Below are 21,091 nucleotides of genomic sequence, written 5' to 3' on the forward strand. Positions count from 1 at the left end.
CCATTAGATGGCTGCGGACGATCAAGGCCATGGCTCCACTGACATATTTTATTTTCAAAAAGTATAGTTATAAATATGATCAGAACTGCATTTATGTAATTAGGAAGCAGTCTGCAATAACTCCGAAGGAAACGGGGCAAACAACTAGTTAAATACACAGCCAATTCAGTTTAATGCCATACTTCTATATCTGCCTCCAGAATGGGCAGATTTTAATCTAAACACAAACTTTTAGTGGCCTGAATGGCATAATTTAAAAATAATTTTTGTTTATCACTTTTTACTATGCTCTCTGTTCCAATAGTTTAGTATTAACATGGGATGTTAATACTGCACCTGTTTCACTTTTGCCCTTGTAGTTGATCACGCCATCCCCACTAAACCTTTTGAAATAATTTGCTACTAGATTTTGTTTTAGACAAGACATTTAGATTTTGTATTAGACAAGGGCTGGTTTAGACAGCCCTTTTTGATAAAATAACTCTGGGCAATAGCTCTGTTAGATTTGCTTCAGCATGTCCAATTTCAATGCTTGCCTGTCTACCACCTTCTTTTCTTCAGATTTTTATTAATTTAGTTATAGGAGTTAAAAGCACAATTTCAGACCTCTTAATCAGCTATTTGGTGCCACTGACATGAACGGATTGATTATAGGCCACAAGTATTAATATGTGGTGTGAACAGTTCACTCATTTACCAAACTTTTCTTAAAATTATTAAAAAGTTCCCTCAGTGCATCTCCCAGGTTAAGGTTTATAATCCAACTACTTTTTTTCACATTCTTTGACTTCTTATTCCCAGAAATCTAATTTATGGTCAAGATGTACTGTGGGAAGCCTACCTTATTGTGCAGTCTAACTACTAGAAGAAATTCTGGACAGTTCCTGGTGTCCAAGCACCATCACACCCAGTCTCCTCATGTACTGCAGAGTGCCATTCCTAGTGGTGTCCCCTACTTTACCCCATGAGTTATTTCTCCTACTGCAGTCTCTCATTTATACCACTGCTTTGATTATTGAAACCAACCATTTTGGTTTAAAGACTCCCAAAACACACCTTAAGTTAAAGTACAGGCTTCAATCCTAAGAGAACTGTAAGCACCTGGAATTCATGGTGCCTTAAACCCCCCAGCACTGACCTTTAAGCTTTCTGGTTATCCATAAATTTGCCTCTCCAGCATATGGTCATTCAGGACAATGGAATCCCAACCACGAGACAACTTCATCGATCACAGGATTACAGCCTTCATGAACTGACTTAGGTTCCTGTACACTATAATTTTCCTTCTGTATATGCCACTGATTGTGGTTACTTTCACATCACATCTTGTGCTAAGAACAGCTTAGTAGCTCACTGACCTACAACACGGCAGCTGATGCTTGCCTGCAGAACGGCCCTCTGGATCAACCCCCGTGAGTGTTTATCAGGGTTTGTGCTAGCAAGGCACAGTCCATACTGCTGAGGAAAAATGTGCTTGCTTTACTGCCACTTACCTGTAGAAAAACAGGTGCTACTGAATGTTCTGGTTTAATGACTGCTGTTACCATGGATGCAAATGCAAATCTGTTTTCGCACTTAATACGCTGTGTGGCAGCAAGATCCAGTGGAAGATCCCTACAAATGTAAACATCTACATGCACAGTGACCTACTTACATCTGGGTTTGCACATAGCCATTTAGAGGATGTGAAAAAGCTGTGTTCAAAGCCTCTAATTTAAAACAATTTTCAGGCAGTCCCTGGCAGACTGAGTAGAAATAACGCTCCATAGTCATTCATCCAAATTTTATGTAGTTTTAACACACAGAGTTTTCTTTTAAATTCCAAAGTCTTGCACTGTGCCAAAGACTTGAGATTGTATTGATTTTGATGGGGAATTCTGGTTTAGAGTTGATGACATTGGTAGCAGCCCACATTTTGAATGGGTAACATCTAAAATTCAGTGTCATGATGTTCAAGCATTTCCACTGATTTCTAGACACAAAATAAATTCAAGGACTTATATACATTGAATGCATTCTGTTTATTTGAGAAGGAAGATCTCATACGAGTGCCTGTTATGGAAGGCATCTCTTATCATGTACAATAAAATCAACCATTGCTTCCAGCAGAATACAAAAATACACATCTCAGTGACTTCCATACAATAATAAATATGTAATCATGCATCCAACAATAAAAAGGCACGGAAAACTGGTCACTTAGTAGTCATAAAAATTACTAACTATATTAACAAAGCCACCCAAATTATCTGTACAAGGAAATGTAACAATATATTCCAAAGGTGAAAACACATAAAACATCTTTAAAATAGTATATGCAATAAATACCTCAATTGTTTTTATATATTAAAAATAAAACTGTGCCATTGTAAACAGTATGTAAACAAACAAAATTCACTGTTCCTTACCATTATTACAAGTAAATAAAGCCAAAAGTTACACCCCTGCTCTGTTAGATATACTTCATTGGCAAGTTTTGTCAGGCAGTTTAAAGTTTTACTCTTTTCTGCAGCAACAGAGCCTGCTGTGTGTGTAATTCTAAGTATTAGAGCAATTGCTAAGCTTCAAAACTGACTACCCAGGATGTAGTCAGGATGTAGGTCATCAAAGGGAACTGGAACTAGGAAAAGCAATTCTTGCAGTGTTATGGACAGAAGTCATTTATTTCTATTACATATAATAGTGTGGGTAAAACTCAGCTGTTTATATAACACTGCTCTCCTACAGGACTCAAGGGAGCTGTACAGAGGGGGTGAGCATCCCTATTCTCATGGGTGGAGAAAGTGAGGCACTCAAAGGTTAACTAAACTGCCCCCAGTCTTACACCAGCTCCATTGGCAGGAAACCAAAGGCAGAATCCAGACCTTCAGCCACTTCCTCCTCATTTCCTCAGCTATCACAAGCTTTGCAGACAAATAAAGGTGTGTCCTGAACTCCAGTCCTGATCAGAATTGCAGAAAGACAATCAACATGCAAAGGAAAGGTGTCTGCTTGCTTGGGCACCCATCTGCTCCCACTAGCAACCATGGAGCCTTGCCACCAAGTGCAGCAGGAGCACCACAGGAGCTTTTCCTCCAGAAATCTGTGATCAGATCCACATTAGCAGTCTAACGAGCCCTGACAGAGCCCTGTGTATCCTTCACAAGCCTACTGACTGCCTCGAATTTTTATTCTTTTGAGGTCTGTTTCTACAGCCAGCAAACTCCTAGAAAGTTCAACCAAGGTGCATACTTCCTGTCTTATTAGGAAGGGGAAGAGTAGGAATCTGAATATGATCCTTTCTTAAACAAAATTCTAGGAAAAGATTCCAGGAAGTGGTGGGCATTTGCACAGACATCTTCAGAAAGAGCCTAATGAAGGACTGTGTCTGCTTTGCTATTTCTTCAGCTTTTGATAACCCTAACATAACTACCTCATTTTACAAGTCCGACTATCCCTGGGACAGCTATCTATGACGAATATAAACTTACCTGTTCCCAACACATGTATTTCAAAGTGCACGACAGCTCTTGTTTGAAAATGATACTTTAGCCTTAGATGAAGAAATTAGGATGCATCTGTTTAGCTGTTTCACAGCCATATGGGTTTTTTTACAGGAAGAATACACTTCAAGCATACACAATTAAAAGATACCCTGGAAAGGGATTTAGGAAGCGCTGCGTTACGGTATTTTTCTTCCATTGTGCTATTAAAGAACTGATCCTTCTGCCTCTAGACAAGCGATTTCTCTAATGTCAAGCAGTTGTCCAGCTTGCCTTACCACTTAACATTTTCATCATTTTAATTCATCCATGGAATATTAAAAATTATTCAACACACTGGCTCTGAAGATACCTCCACGTCTTGATAAGAAGCTTAAAGCCACATACTTACTATGTAACTTTTTTTTTCCCAATAAGGTACTTTTGGATAAGGTACTTCAAGTGTCTCATACCAGATCTGCAGAGACAGGTGAGCTGCATGAGATCAGTAGGTATAGAAAACAGACAGGACTACTTTTTATTTATCAATGAATACTTCTTCACATTCACCTGCCACATTGCATTCCCTCTTTGTGGAGAGAGGCATGAAAGGTGATCTCTTTTTAGATGATTCTGTATTAAATCTTACAAAAGTTATTTTAGAAGGTATTTTCTTAGACATATTCAAGGACCAGATCAATGAAAAATTCTATACATTCTCTGAGGCTTATATTCCCACCTGTGTTGTAGTTTGCAGGTTCCGTAGAAAAATCCAAATAGAAACTGCAGATTTCACATTGGGAAAAAATAAATACATTTCAATCATTTAAAAAAAAATATCACAGTAGGAAAATAGCCAGTAAACAATAGATTCAGAGGGGTTTAATCTTGGCCCCAGTGCGATCAATGGGAGTTTTGCCAAGGATTTCAAAAAAGCCAAAATTTCACTCAGAATCATATACAATTCTTTAGCTGACAACAATCATAAACATCCTGCCTCCCCATTGTATAAGTTAAATATTAATAAGCATCTGTAAACATCCTGCAATTCATCTGATATAAAAAATACTATAATAAAAACAATGCAGCATCTCAAGCACTGTATAGTTTTAAGTTTTTTTTGGCTCTACACACAAGTTGGCATCGTTATATTGGGCAAAACCAGGGTATGTATATACATCTCTATGTACAGGTGTGCTTTCACATACACACTACTAACTAGATATTACATATCTACACACATCCACACAAATACTGGCAAGAGAACAACATTCATAAGTATGGCATTTAAAAGTCTACCCATGATCAATCTGAGGATCACTTTTATGTGAGGAGCAATTTCTCTTCACCCAAATCATCTGTAGGCTTACATGTAAATGCTAAAACTGAAATACAAGAACAATCTCCAAGGGGCCTAAAGTTCTGTTTAAAGCACAGCATATGCCTGAGTCCCAACAGATCTATATGATTGCAAAGATGATGAACTTCCTTGTGGAATGAGCAGGAAGAAGGGGAGAAACTACTGAATACACACCAGTTTTTACCTAGGCCCGGACAAACCATGTTAGATGTTTTCATTTTCAATTGAATATAGGCTTGGATTGAGTGGAAATCATGTGTTTCAGCTCTTTGCTACAAACTGCTATTTAGACACAAATATGAATTATGCAGAGAACTAGACAGTGTCACATCTCTGCAAGGCTTCCATGTGTACTTCATGCATCCACGCATGCAGGTAAGGGGATGTTACTACAGAATTACCTAACAGTTGTACTTGACTGGAATATCAGCGTAAGTTACAAGCCTGGCTAATGACAGAAACCACCCATGCTGGGTTGGCATCCTCTCTGAACCTTTGAAATACCTTTAGATGAAACTTACCTTTCTTAAATGCCAGAACATCACTAAAAATACATTAATGCAATTCCACAGTGCTCAACACTTGAAGATACCTGCTCTAGACAGACAGATGTGACAGTGAGAAGTTTCATTAGTAGTGACTGATAGGTTTGCTGTCACCATGAATTAAGACAAGAAGCTGCTAATATCAGATGACATTAAATTATTTGTGGGCAATGACAGCAACGAGGAAAGGCCAGAGGGGAGGTGCAGAGATCAGGCCCTCTTCCCCTTTCAGGAGCACCTCAACAGCTTGTACACTTTATGCACAAATCCCATCTATTGCATGTCTCATCTGCCACTGTGCATACCACCTTGCCCTTTGATGATCCTGTCAACATAAAAGCATATTAATTCCTAAGTTAACTGGCAGCTCTACGAAGGTGCCATAGTTTCAGATCTTTTAGGATTCAAAGGCTGTGATGTAAAAAGCTGGCTAATGAAACAGGTTATTTCAGGACAGGTTCACAAGCTGTGCTCCTTGAGTTGGAAAATTGGTAATTTTTGTCGTATATGAACAACTGCATTTTTCAAGGTGAAGGATTTAAGGAGACATAAAACCAAGGCAGAAAGTACAGACACCACAAGTGACAGATGCCTGCAGAAAATCTTCTGGAATCTGGCTAAGCACACAGTCCAAATGCCTGATTCAATGTATAGCCATGGCATCTTGTGAGAGGACAGTGCTACCAGGAACCTTCAAAGTGAGTATCTGCATGCCTGTGTGCTCATTGTAAATCTTCCTAAACTGTCCAACTAGAAAATCTTGTATCCTTAAAATTCTCATTAAGAGCTTCCAGGCCCTACTTTTCAGCACACGTGCTCTACCCCTCCCTGAAAAGCAAGACCAAGCAGCTTCGAATGGCTTTCCTCAACCTCCCCATTCACAAAATAATTGACTGTGACTGCAAAGAGTATTAGTCCCAAACAGAGTTTACTTCAACTAACACCAGGAGAAAAACATAATTATGTCTCTAACTCTTTCCCAGTTAATAGCACTTTCAGGTTATTAATGAAACTAAAATATCTTTTATCCAATTAATGCTTTAGTTTAATAAAATTAGGACTTAAAATACTAATTCACTTTAAAAAGTCATAGAAGGGATTTGGGGCACTGGGGAGATTTTCTTTTTGGCTTTTCACACAGTTTCCATAACAAAAACAAACTATCCAATTTTACTTTTAATTCATTTCTTCCTGTTTCCACCTTCCAGTTCACATGCTCTTGTATAGCTATACCTGGATCAAACACAGCTCCCTAAAATAGTTGTTTCCAATGAATTTGGAAAAAGATAGTAGCAAATGACTTTAAACTTTGCACCACATTGCTTTTGTATTCAGCTTTTCAATCCTCACACTAGTCTTTGAATAATCCTACAAACTGTATTTTTCCAAAGTATTTGTTCCATAGAATAAAATATTCATTGGTCACTTGGATATTTGTCCTACTAATAGCTACCATGATGTTCAGTATTTTCAATGTCTTACACAGCTGGTAGCGTTTGCCAAAATACTTCTCTTTCCAAGGGCATTCCAGTAGCTAGTGTTAATTGTTAGATAGAGCTTCCAGCAGGGATTGCAAAACTATAACTTTAAAGGATTTTAGTCCACCATGGCTATACTAGGCTTTGGAGCCTGAAGCCTTGGTCTATCTTGCTCTCCTGAAGTATCCTACAACTTTTTCCCGGCCTGCCTGTCCAGCTCTTCTGAGTGGAAACCATGGAGAGACATGCAAGGGTCTCATCTTGCCAGAAGCAGGGAAGCGATGTAAAAACATTAGTAAAGTCATGACTGGTGTTAAACATAAATGAGGCACCAGCTTCTTCTGCCCCACTAATACAAGCAACTGGCTACAGGAAGAGTCTTCTCAAGGTCTCCAGATGGCTTCTAAATGGATTATAATTTCTGAGAAACAGACTGGACTTCTGTATGGCAGAAACAAACATTTCAAGTACATAACCTAACACTTAAAAGAGCTATGAAACCTAATGCTACAGTAGTAGAAAACAACTAGAAAACTTTTTTCTTTTTGTAAAAAATATCCATTCCACACTATACTCTAGATATAAATACAGGAATTTATACAACCAGTAAAGATTTTATACTGATAATTACCAAATGATGCTTTATCAATCCCGCTGATGCTACCATTCATCTCTGAAGAGGAAGCAGAGATATTTTAAGTCCTGTCCAAACTCCTCAGCTTCCTCAAGTCATCAAAAACTTGTTCCTTTACTTAAGACAGTCAGGTACAGTTCTTGCAAACATTAAATCTTTGTAGTTAGAATAAGCAGCATCAACCCTTGATGATATGAAAATCATACCACAAAATGTACAATCCATGAAAATAGAATCAAAAATATGGGACAGCCTGTGTTATAAATGTATACAGGATGCTGCAGTTGAGAGGTACTTAAGTTATTGGGGTGAAAAAATAAATTTAGAATGACTTATTTAATCTTATTTTCTGTGTGTCTCTCTCACTTACTCATACGAGTGACAAGATGATTTCCTGGTTGTAAATAAATTGCTCCAGCTCAGTTATCCTCAACCATATAAATTCCTTGTGACTTTACCTTTCACAAAAACTTTTTACACTGCTAATTATTAATTACCAGAACAGTTGAACTCATAGGCAAGAACTTAATATTTAGGGGCACAGAGAGAGCACTGCAGAAACAGCTGTAAACACTACTAATGCAATCATAAACAGGAAGCATCAAGCAAAATGGAATCACCGTGGGGGGTTTTGTCTTACATGTCCATTATTATAACTGTTTTTAAAGTAAGACTATGGAACATCCTCTCATATTTGTTTTATATATTAATTTTCCATGACATGTGAAAAAGGTCTCCTGCCAGTCTTCCCAAAATGAAGACCAGATGCATTGAAAAACACTGATAATTTTACCCTTGAAGTAAGCCATGCTCATTATCAAGGCTTTATGACATTTTCATTAAATTAGCATGAGTGAGTTCAGTTAAAAAGTAAAATTGGCAGGTTATCTATTTCTCTACAAAAAGCATAGGAAGATATAAAATGGATGTTTATTAAGAAAAAAATCAATACCTCTCCTTTGAATTACAGTTATGCAATATTGCAGTATTAATTTCTTTGGGCAGGGATAGAGAGAGAAAGATGATTTCTATTTATTATTTACAGGAACAAGCATGTTAATTCCAGTCCCAAAACAAGAAATACTGGAATGAAATAGTGTGGGAGGGTTTTTGATCATATGCTTTACACTTTACTGCTCTTCCAAGTTCAAAGTATTTTTCTTTGAAAGAAAGAGACATTCAGGAGGAAAGAATAGTGGTTAAGGGGAGATACATAAAAATGTATCAAAGAAAACTTGCACTTGCCATCATGTAAAAAAAAAATTGATTTTTGAACCTTCTTTTCTTTGAAGTATTGCAAAACATCTCCAACACCTACCTACAACCTTGAGTTTGCTTGATTTCATTCCGTTTCTAAGAAGAAGGCATGAGGCTTTATAAAGGCAAAACTTGTATGACCTAAATCAGAGATTGCTACAGCAATCAAATACAGGGAACTGAGAAAATCCTATTTGAAAATGACAAAACAGAAACATACATTTAGCAACCTGCTGCCATTTTAAAACATGCACTTCTCATGTTCCTTTCTCTGAGGTGTAGAGCTTTTCATCTGTATGAATAGGAGCCACTACAAAAAAATGCAGATTACTCTGCATTCCTTTCAGACTTTAATGTATACTGAACACAGAAATCATGTGTATTCGACTCGGGCAAAAAAAATTCATCCAGTAAACTTGTATAGAGATTGTCTTGATAAATCTAGCATGCTGAATCAGGCTCCACAGGATCTTGTTTTCTAAAAAACTAACTGCTGTTAGGGATGTGTTTACACTGGTTTTGTTGAAATATTGGGATGTGTGCTTTGAAGCGCTTTTTAACAGCAGGATTAAATTAGGGAGAATACAGTTCATTAAAAAATGTAGCTATTTATGTACTTAGTTCTAGGAGCTGGGACTTTTACATCAGTAAGGAAAAAAACTCAATACTTAGAATAATCATGAGAGAGTAACACTGTGTTCAAAAGCCTTCAGAAAAGCCAAATCTCTTAAACACAGTTACTACCCATGACCTCCACAGAGAACCTCTGTAAAATATTTTGAGCCTCCCTGGCAGACGCATTTGCACTTCATAGCCACCACTCGTCTAAGGCATAGAGTTGCATAAAATTTGCTTTCCTGGGCTTCTAATAAATACAGCATAAATGATGCTTACAGTTTTGCTTTTTTCTACTCATGCATTTAAAAAAAATGCTTAGGACAATCAAAGTTGAATTCTTTGGTGGTCATTTAGAAAAATGATCATTGATCAGTTGTCCTATACTGAGGTAATTTGAGGAGTGCCATGAGAAAGTTGTGCTACAAACATTTGCCCATTTTCCCTGCCTAAAAGCAGCTCCCATTTTTTAATATACCCAGCATAGACATCTACAGTGACTTGAAGAGATCCTGTTCCATAGCCCATCTTAATGCATTGCATACAGCAAGGCTGAAAGTTGTAAAGAGATTGTATCCCACAATCAGGAAAGCGAAGAAAGTTGTATGTATTATATCCTTGAATAGACCAGAAGATTAAATGTGTTTTCTACTGTAATATCAATATGCTAGAATGCTGCCACATGTTAAAATACAGTGTAGCTTATGGAGAACCAAAGAGAAAAGGAAATAAAACTTACAAAGACTTGGCAGATGTCACCTGAAAGTCATTAAAGGGGTGAATATCAAGTACATTAAAATAAAACCAAAACCAACAAACTTTCCATTGTTTGCCTAACTTTCCAATTTTTGCATATGCTTTTTATACAACAGCATGAAAATCATATCATTTGGCAAAGGCATTTTTGTTTGTTTTTTATGGAAAACATAAGAGCAAATAGCCTTTTACTTGTTTTTTTTAACCAGAAAACCACAGAACTCCCAGAGTGGTGCCTGTTGAACCTACAGCAGCAAGAACACAAAGAACTACAATAAGATATAAATTAAACCTGTTTTGCTTCTTTTGATTTTTTTTTTTCTCCAATAAAACAATGAAGAGAATAGATTTTACTTTCCAAGGTATGAGTCCCATCTACTTGCCATGGAACAGCTCCTGTCACACGCATGAGAAATGGAGGGCAAAACCAGGATGCTGTACTTGACATTGGCCCCTTTGTATGAGGAAATAAGTTTTGGTAAAAATCAAATGAAACCTTACTCTGCTGCCCATGAGGAAAACAGAAATAGATGTTAAGATCTCTTTAACGTGCAAGAAACATCAAAGCTACTTGATTAAGTAAAAGTCAAGTGTTCCTTGTGCTGCAACAATACATTGCTAGGAGCAGCAAGGAGACAGCAATTCTGTGCAAGTTTTCTGGCAGGGGGTGCAACATCATCTCATCTCAAACACTTAAGTAGGATTTTTTTTGTTGATATCTAAAAATTATTTTCCAACTAGATTAATACTTTTGTGGAAAGCTAACCAGGAAATTAAATTATGAACCTGTTTCATTTAAGTAAATTGTAAATAACCTTACAAACTCTGGTCTAGAGCAATTTCTAAACAAAGAGAGTTTTAATTGTTTTAAACTGTTTACACTCATGGATTACTATCTTGCATGTGATTCATCTTAGCATGCCTAGTGTAAAACCGTAGAGTCTAGGGTTTTTTAATTTCTACGGTCTACTGATGTAGGAGTGCTGTCAAGAAACAAATTGATACCTTTTTAAAGAAATGCACACAGATGCATTTTTAAATTAATAGTTAATTAGCAACAAATAAAAGTTTACCCCACAAAAATCAAATCAGCTGCTACATTTTAAATATCTTCTTATGTATGATAAATAAAATTAAATCTTCCTTTAAGAAAATTTCATTAATCTTTAAACCTGCTTTTGAACAATAGAATAAATAAAACCATTAGTGTCTAAAAGTTCAAATATGCTACAGATGTTTAAGATAACTGAATAACTACATTAAAATGCACCATGAGAAGATTCTTTATCATTTTCCATGCAGGAAGCCAATTGATATTTTTGTGAGGTACCAGTCTTTCAAAAATTCTTATAAGTTAGTTACCTGATAAACTTTCTGTACATGATATATTTAAAAATCTTACTGTACAGTGTTTCAATCATATATAATCTGCTGAATATGGCACAAATGCTAAGTTTCCACACCCACACACCCTTTGTCGTAGAACACATTTTAGGCATAACACAACACTGAAGAATAGAAAAGTGCCTGAAACTGAAAAGAAAAAAAAAAAAAAAAAGACACTCAAGTAGCAATAAATTAAATCTCATTCAAACCAATAAAAAAGTTGTTCAAGTGTTTAGAGTATCAGATGTGTCATGCAACAGAACAACAGACAATTCAGGCAGGCACACCATGCATTATAGTTTGCATTCATGGTATCACAAGGTATCTCTCCCCTCTTTTAGCATGGCCAGTGAGTGCTGGATACCTGCGGCACTGCCAGGCTCACGTGTTGAACTTTCCAAACATCCTGGTCTCCTGCACAGGAGGTTTTACAGAGCTACGCCTCGGAAGGATAACCAGATGACCTCATGCTGTACAGTGGCATCTTGCTGCAGCATAAAGAGAGGCATACTGAGCTGCATGTAGGCAAAGCAATCATTTCTTGATTATATTTTCCAGTCAGTGCAGTTCACCATCAACCAATCAATTTACCAAACTGGGCTTATCCAAACTGGCCAATTCACACACCAAGAAAATGTCTTTGCAGAATGTATCACCTTTTCCTTTTTTTTTTTGGCACAAATCCTTTCGTACTCTTTCTGCAAGTTCTTCACCACACAAGAATTCAGAGATGCTAGCCTGTACAAACACCAGTGCTTATTCTTCCATAGAGTAAACTACAACGACAGCCAAGTGCCTGCAACAGCTTTGCTTCTCCAGCAAACTTCTCTCTTTAAGGAAAGCACCAGCATAATTACACTTCAGACAAAGGGGTGTTCTTGCTGAGCTCTTTAATTCCCTGGAGAATTCGCTTCATATGACCCACTTTCGTTATCCCCAGGTCCTGCAGAAAATTTAAAAATAGAAAAAGAAAAAAAGAGAAAAAGAAGGAAGTTTACTTTAAAAAAGGGGAAAAGAAAACCCACTGATTATGATCTATCCATGCAACAGATGTCTAGAAATGTGCTCACTGCAATCAACACTAACCAGGAAGTGTTAGCAAGAGTTGCTTTACAAAAAGACTGCTCAGAGCATACAATGAATCCCTCTCTGTCTGGCAGACAAAAAATTACTTACCTGCAACAGTGACAACCCAGGGCAATTCAATATATATCAAAAACATCTCTGGCTTAACTTCTACATACAAACACCTTTCACAATTTCTGGCAAAATAAAGAGAACAATCTCCGCCTCCTCTCTAACACAGCAATCAAATGCTTGGTAGGATGTGATGGATTATAACTTCTGTCCAGCAATGTCACTTGATCTGAGACCCTATGATGTCTGCTTTAATCAACAAACACACATATCCCCAGTTTCTCAAGGGAAAGTGGATGTAATGGCTACAGGCATGTAGGACAACTTCCCTTTAGAGAGCAATAGAAAGAGTAAGCATTTGTTTTTCATTCCAAAAGGGTTACATCTCCTAGCATGGATGTTCCTGATTAGAGAGCTGGAAGAAAAATTCTCAGAAACATGATCGTCATATCCCAAAGGAAAATATAAAAAGCACAAGAGTAAATTCTCCTTGTAGCCACCACTAAATCATTCACATCAGCTGAAATGGTTCCATTATTGGTTTCCAGACCCATGTCTATATGCAACAACAGACAAGAATTTTTCGTAGCAAACTTCTTCCAGTATTAGTAATAGCTTTAGCAGCATCCTTTTTCAATTTTGACTGGTCCAATGATCAGAGAAGCACAATGGGATGCCCAGCTGTGCTAATGATCCCCCACCACACTAACGAATTTTCACTTCAGTTTGGTGGAAATCTGCTTCCCTTATCTGTAAAACCCAGCTATGAAAAAGTCTTTAAAATGCATGTGTTGAGCAATCAGCAGAGTCAAACACTACTCAGTTGTACAAAAATCCTTATATAAATAGATTGTGGCTAAATAACTAAAAAAAAAACTTAGAAAAGTTTCACTATTTTCCTGAAATAGAAATCATTTCATTTTAATAGGAAGATTTTTCCATTACAAAGACATCAAAAAGAAAGGAGTATAATTAGGCAGCTTGAAAAAAATTTTCTCATACAGAGTGGAAAATGAAACCATATATATTACTCTGTATGTACTCTACGCAGACTGTATCTACATTTCTACAGAGACCTCAGAAAATCTGTATTCCATATTATTATAAAATGTTAGCATGTATTTAATTTTGAAAGAAAGGGGTGGTAAAATGGGCATGAATTAATTATTTTGTTATAAAGGTAGCACAGCCAAGATTAAACAGATGGTTTAATTTTCAGAGAGTCAAGACTGAATTCTGGTTATGTTAGAGAGAAAAAATACTTGGTTGTTTCTTCAGTTGAAAACTATCAGCACTATAAATAGATCGTCATCCTTCACAGAACTTTGGCACAAAGGTGTCAGCATTAAGAAGTTCAAGATTTGTCCATAAGAGCTCCCAAATCAAGTGCTGTTCATAAACCTACCTGAAAAAAACTCCTGATTTTCCACATCACATCCAATTTATATTTTATTTTCTCTAATAGTCATCTCTCTTATAAACAAATGTAGTACTAAGTTTTAAGTTAAGAGAGTTAATGTAGGTAGTAGTCAAATTCATCCTAAAATGACAGTAATATTTATAATTTTACATTTCTGTAATACTGTTCTTTTTATGTTAAACTTAATTTTCAAGTAAATCAAAACCACACATGACTACTGAAACTAATGAAATAGCCTAGTTGCTATGTGGAAGAAATTCTACATAAGGGAAAACCCATAAGGACACTTTCCAAACCACAATAAACCAGACAATTTAAAGAACTTACAAATACTTGAGAAAAAATATTTTTTCATGAGTAGAACTTCTGTAGGATAAGCAACATAGTGAGATGCTGCCAGACTTCAAAATCAGAGGAAAGAAACATTTAATGAAATTCCCATAAAACTCAGCCACTTTTCCCACCAAGCTTTGTAAAGCATTTCACAACACCTTTGATTCAGAGGCAAGAGATTTTGGGTTTATTTCTGTTCCAGGTGAAGTTGCTGTAACTCATATCAGAACAGCAAGTCTCAGAGCCTCATCAAAAAATTTGGGGGACCACTTTCTGCTACACTTCCAGGGGGAAAAATCCCCAACCAGAAACGCTGAAATTTTATGCTTTTATAATAGTTTTTGTTTGGTGGAAACCAGAATTTATACTATATACTAGTAGATGCTATCTAGTATTCTCAGTTTACTGCTCATGCACAGAAGTTTGCTGAAATTCTCTCATCTCAGACTAAAAGGATCTGCTACATCAGCAAATCATCCATCATTCAAAGAACAAGATCCTCAAATGTCTCTGCATTTTTGTGTATGCAAGGGTTTCATCATCCACTACATAATCTGTTCATATCTATTTGATATCTAATTTAAAAAAACTCAATTTGACTAAAATACAGTTTTGAAGAAGAGACTCTGTCCAGAGTCTGAGGAAAAAAAACAGCCTTTCTTTTTTCCCAGCTATGGCCTTAGAACTACAGCATCACCTCTCCTGCTCTCCCTAACCACTGTGCCATTTCCTGGCCATTTTTTGGCCAAATGTACCACCACTAGTAAACAAGTTACATAAACACTCCTTAACAATAACATCTTCTAAATGAGAAATCTACCTTACTTACATCCCCAGTGTAAAAAGCCATCTAGTATGTCTGAAGTCTAACAAGTCTTACAAACCTTTTCCATGAAAGAAACTTTTCAAAACATGCTACTTCAAAACACAGGATGAAGTGTCACAGTCCTCAGCACAGATTTTAGCTTGACTGGCACTGCTTATCAAGTTGATCTGTGGCATGGAAACCCTTTCTCCAAGGAAACCAACACTGCTGTGGAGTTTTAAGGCGACATCATCCCCTCGTTCTACAAAATGTGTTGCAGTTCTGACTAAGTTGCATTCATAGGAACATGGTTATCAATGCTAAGAATGCCAGTATTTATTTCAGAAAAATCAGTCTAGTTTTCAACAAGTTTGCTTGTTGAATAAAGTTAAAAAAAAAGTCACACCAAGCCTTCTTTCTACAGTTTCTACAGAATAATTCACAATTCACTGCCCAGCCATTCTTCAAGCAAAGGAAAATCATATGGGTGTAAATTTCTAAGATCCCCTTAAATGAAATCAGGCATAGGAGGCTGGAGAAAGGGCATTACTGCAAGGATTGAGTGGAAAGAGGCATTCTGGTTCTTCATTAGCCAGTTGCCACACAGAGCTCCCTGAGAATGGGATTCACAAGCTATGCAGAAATTTAATTAGAGGCGCCCGATTCTTCTGTCAGCATATCAATCTGTTCCAGCAATGTGTGCAAAAGGAAAAGTGTTTCATCAAATCCTTTTCCATACTGCTTTTTATCTCTACTTTTGACCACAGAAAGAAAGGTGGGCCCAGAGGATTCAATTAAAATAGGCAGCAATGTTTCCTTCTGCAGACATGAAAGGTAATAGAGGTAAATCTATTGCACATGAGTTAGGAGCTCATGAATCAATGGTGACCCCATTTAGCTTGTCAGGAAGCACGGGCCTGGCAGTGGAGGAGAGGCTGTAGACAGATTATAGCTTGCAAGAGCACTGAAGGCTCATCTGCACATCTCGATAGCCAAAGGGAGGAAAGATTCACAGGGCAGCTCGTGACGTGTTGCTCGTTTCCTGAGTACAACATCTTGGCACCAATTCAGGTTGCTGGCAGCAAACTGCAGGCTGCCTGAGCCATCTTTGATGGGCTCCCTGCAGAGACCTGCACACAATCAGCAGGATGAGTGCTAAACTCTGCTATTTAACTTCAGTGCTCTTACACAGAGTGCAAGCCATGCCCGGCCAAAAGCCTGGCCTAGCTTACAAACAGCACTGATTTGGAAGCTCTCAGCATCTGCTAACAAGCACATGGGGTGATTCTGGAGCAAGATTTTGGTTAGCTCAGGACATGCCCTTGGCAACCTGTGTAGAGCAACTCCTCGTCCTACGTGTCTCCAGGCAGCACTAGGTAGAGGAGACAGCAGGCTCTCTGTAGGCCCTCTAAGACAAGCCTTCAGATATTTCATGGTATAGACCTTTGTGATGGGGTTTTATTTACACTGAACCAGCATGAGCCTTAGCAACAGGGATAACGAGTTGATAATTATCCTGCTGCAGATATTTACCTGGTTTAAGTGCCAGTCCTCTGGGCATGCAGTCAAATTGGTACCTATAAGAAATAAGGCATGGCCAGAAGCCATGTCTAGTTCAACACTGATCTTACCCAGCCATCATTTATTCCAACGAGTTGGACTTTTAAAATTTTCTTAACATCTTACCAAACCTATGCATTGTGTGATGCTGAGTTTCTCAGTTGAATTTTAAGATTGTGCAGCACCCATTCAGAACAGGGACTTGCAACATCCATCACTGGAACACTGTGGTGGATTGCTTGGACATTTTTCTATTTCTAAATTTTTTCAGGGTGGGACTGTCCTGAAGCTGTCCCTCTCTGTCCAGAACTACTCTGAAAGAAAGGAATTTAACTTCCATGGAAAGAAGCTTAGGCAATCTAATACCAAAGAGTAAAATAATACACACCAGCCAAACAGATTATCTCAAACACAGCTGTTTTCAGAAACAGCTTTTTACTGCAACAGTCACACAATGCAAGCACTACCTTATAACACCAGGATTTCACACTGTATAAAAAAACTTTACATGAAATAACACATTTGTATGAAAATATTGTCTCTACCTGGAGACTACTGCACTGTGGCTAGAGCAATGACTTGCACTCTAAATGTAAATGTTTGCAATTTATACAATATCCTATTTCCTCTCTTATGTGCTGAAAGCAGTTGCAAAACACATTACCAAGAACTCATTACTACCTAGTTCCTGGAAAAAGTAATGTAATGAATCCCCAAGGATATAGCTGCTATTACATATAATGGATGCACTTAAGTCATTCCTGAAAAGGACCAGCAAGCTTAAATAACAGCCTGAAACTGCTGGATAACATTTCTCCCTGCAAAACTTATCTATCTGACCTCAGCGGAGAAAAGTTTTACAATTTTGGAGTCAAAATAAAATACTCTTTTTTAAGAATTTATGCAGCCAAAATCAGAGGTCGGCCAGGGATGAGAAAACCTATTTTGACACACAAACACCAACACCATGTAAGCCCAATGCTGCAATTTATTAAGCTTCTTCTCTCTCTCATATCCACCATATCCAATATATACACAATAAATCATGTGGAGTAGATCAGCCCTTGCAAGAGATAGATTCAAAATTATTATGACCACCATCAACTGATCCATACTGATCATGTTTAAAGGAAACAGTGAACTCTTGAAGAAAACATTATATTACATAGATGCCAGTAAGATATCAAATGTGCTTCTCCTATGCCTTCTGACATAAACTGCAACACTATCATTCTACATAAAGTGGGGGAAAAAAAAAAAAAAAGAAGGAAATTTTGGATAACACAGATATTCTTGGTTGTGAGTTCAAGTCAGCACTTCAGAAAGTCAGGCCCAAGGACAGCGCATATTAGTTTATTGCATATTTGCACAGTGTAAGCCAAGCTACAAGCAATGACAAGTGCAAGGAAAGAAGAAAAGTTTGTTGTTGTTGTTTCAAAGAAAATGGTCAATAGCAGAAAAGTAGCACAAAGGAAATACCTTAAGATCTCGCCTTTCCAGATGTAAAAGCTCAGAGCCTCGGATGTCATGGCTGATGAAGATTTCTTTGTACTCTCCCAAACTGAGCAGATCCAGCCAAGCAGCAACTTCATCTGTGCCCCATTTTTGAACTACCAAAGTTAAGAGCAAAACCCCCTTAATTTCTACATGCTCAAATGCATCACAAGCAAAGGTTAGGCCAAAGAGAGTGGAAAACAGAGTAGAATTGCCGTGCTAGCAAAGGGAAAGGTTAGAGGTGTCTTTTCCACAAAAACTGACAATTTCCTTTTTACATGCAGGTTACAGGTTAGCAGTTAACATGAGAAAGTATCTAAACAAAGTTGGGGTTCTTTGCTTTGCAGCCATGCTTTCAGCTTTACTCCTGTTTCTTCAGTAAAGCCTTTAAAACCTCATGTCCCAATAAATTCACATTAAACCAGTTTAGGATCAGTGACGCAAAGTCTAATGTTGTTCAGCTTTATGCCATTAATTTATTAGTAGTCATCCAAGGAGAGGAGAAGCCTTCAAAAACTAATTACCCTTGTAAAATTAAAATAGCGACCATACCTCAAATATAGCAATGGCAGCAAGCAAGTCCAGTTTCAATTAACAGATTCTAGTATTCTTAAGACAAAAAGTACTCTTTAAGCTACTGTGTTACACAGGCCATTAAGAAGCTCTCTGTAAAACATTGTTCTCTAAGGTTAGTTGCCCACATTAGTCCTATTAAGACCACACATATTAAAAAAATAGTTATGCTACTTATTGCTATAATTTTGCAACTTCATTCAATGCTGATCACTTCACTTTAAAATGAAGAGAAATCTGACATCTTATCTGAAACTTACATCTGATCAACAACTGCAAGATTTTGCAGATTGTGATCAACCATTCATTTGAAAAATAAAGATGTAGAAACAGTTTTAAGACCATCTAATCACTGATTACCTCCTGGACATAATCTTAAGGAAGAAAGTTCACAAATAAAAATGGGAAGAGAGGAGAGTGGAGTTTGTTCAACTTCTAATTAAAAAATCAGTATTGACTATCATGATTTTTTGTTTGAGCTGTCTCATTTATTGAGCATATAACCCATCCAAAATTTAAGAATAACTGGTTAATTAAACCAGTGTGATAAAAACTATTTCGCACCTAAAACTAACCTGAAAAACCTGCATTGGAGCTTCACAGGGAAACAATGTGTTTACCCATGGCTTGTATGCCTATGAGTAAATCGAATGTAACCACCAGCAAAGACACAGATCCTGTTGCATGATAAAACTTCTAAGTATTTTCACAGTAGTTCTTTGGTTCACTTGGAAGTATTGGGGTCCTATTGAATGCTTTCTAAATGCACTGAAAGAAATATTTATCCTAATGAAGATGCCAGTTAGCTCAGCTCTTTTCACTTTGACTTTAGTCTTAGGTAAGTCATGTCACGCCTTACCAAAAAATCGCATAAAATCACATTTTCTGCAAATACTATTACTTTTCTTGCAAATTCAAAACACATACCAGGCTGAGGGCTGGTCTTATGTTTCTGAACCTTTTCTTTTTTAAACTTTGGCACTATACGAAACACTGTACTTCTGTTGTTTCTTTTAGCGTAATCCAGAGGGGGATCCTGCATGACAAAAGAGGCATAGTTACCTTTAATTAAGAGAAAACAACTGTTAAATAATATGCTTGTGATGTTAATTCATAGTTAATCTCAAAAAGCAAGACCCAAATTTACTTCTGTAAAGAATAATGTCAGGATTTAACTCTATACATGTTTGAATTATTAAATATAAATTAAATATACATGTTTCATTTATTCATTTAGCAGTCAAAACCTTTACATTCACAAAAGGGAACAAAACACCAAAAAAAAGCCCTAAGCTTAGAAGTTTGTTCACAGCAGACAGAAATGATCCAGCATCACTACTGAAAGTTCCTCACCAGATCATGAAAGGCTGTAACTTACCTTTCCCTATCAAAAGAAAACTAAGTTCAATAAAAATCAGGATGTATTAATCAAACTTACCTCATCATCATTTGGTTGAAAAACATAATAAAGCCAAGGAATCTCAGCAAGTTTTCTCAACTCTATTTCCACACTGTGCAAAGCATCAGACAACAGTTCTTCATGGGGAGCTTCTAACTGCTGTTCATAAACAGGCCAGAAAAATACGACTTTCAGTTTCATTGAGATTTAACATTTAAATCTAGATATCTTGTTACCACACACACAGATAACTACTTCATGGTGAGTGTCAACAAATGGTGAAGAACAAATAATCTTCCAAAATTAGACTTTCCTTCAGAGATATGTAAGACCACCCTGCCACTACATTTAGTATGGTCCCAGTCACAAAGGGATGACTAAGACAGCTGAGACTTTTGGTGCAGACCAGTTGGACATAGCTGTTAATCTCTGTCATCCTTCACTACTCTCCTGAGTCTTTACGGAGCAAGAGTTACTTGAAAACACCACCACGAGGACACACTAGAAATGGAAACTACCAACACAAGGGAGAGGAAACCTGCTGAGAAGAGCAAGCATCTGGAAAATCTTTGTATGAAAAGTGGTGTAAAAAAATTGAGTAGATGGTAGTAAGCCTTAGTTATTTTTTGCAAATGTGTTCATATGGTAGATCACTCTCTCATGTTCAAGTAAGAGGAAATGGATCTTGTTGAAGATGCTCCTTTCCCAAAGGTCTTCCACTGGTGGTCTGATACCTGCACTTCTCATTCTAAATAGGTGAGACAGGGACCAATAGGCACTGCTGCTGGCTGAGGGTGGGAAGGACTCCCTGGCAGGAGACAAGAAGACAAGGACATCAGTAAAGACCAAAGAGGAAAAGAAAGGGGTGGCTGTTTAAA

The 21,091-nt window shown here is 37.2% G+C and overlaps 1 protein-coding gene across 6 annotated transcripts in view; it reads right to left on the reverse strand.

The window, feature by feature from the left end:
• Window positions 1-2,002: 2,002 nt before the first annotated feature.
• DGKH (diacylglycerol kinase eta) overlaps window positions 2,003-21,091 on the reverse strand; it is a 162,923-nt gene continuing 143,834 nt past the window's right edge. For 4 of the 6 annotated variants that reach the window (XM_048295375.1, XM_048295377.1, XM_048295379.1 and 1 more), the window contains 4 exons: window positions 20,253-20,372; window positions 19,742-19,850; window positions 18,227-18,357; window positions 2,003-12,435 (listed from right to left, as the gene is read on the reverse strand). In XM_048295375.1, coding sequence (XP_048151332.1) covers window positions 12,346-12,435; window positions 18,227-18,357; window positions 19,742-19,850; window positions 20,253-20,372 — 450 coding nt within the window. In that variant the 3' untranslated portion in view covers window positions 2,003-12,345. The remainder of the gene's footprint in view (window positions 12,436-18,226; window positions 18,358-19,741; window positions 19,851-20,252; window positions 20,373-21,091) is intronic. The other 2 variants (XM_048295376.1, XM_048295380.1) reach the window with 1 other exon arrangement.

Source organism: Corvus hawaiiensis, chromosome 2 (genome assembly GCF_020740725.1).
Source record: "Corvus hawaiiensis isolate bCorHaw1 chromosome 2, bCorHaw1.pri.cur, whole genome shotgun sequence".
Lineage (NCBI taxonomy): Eukaryota > Metazoa > Chordata > Aves > Passeriformes > Corvidae > Corvus > Corvus hawaiiensis.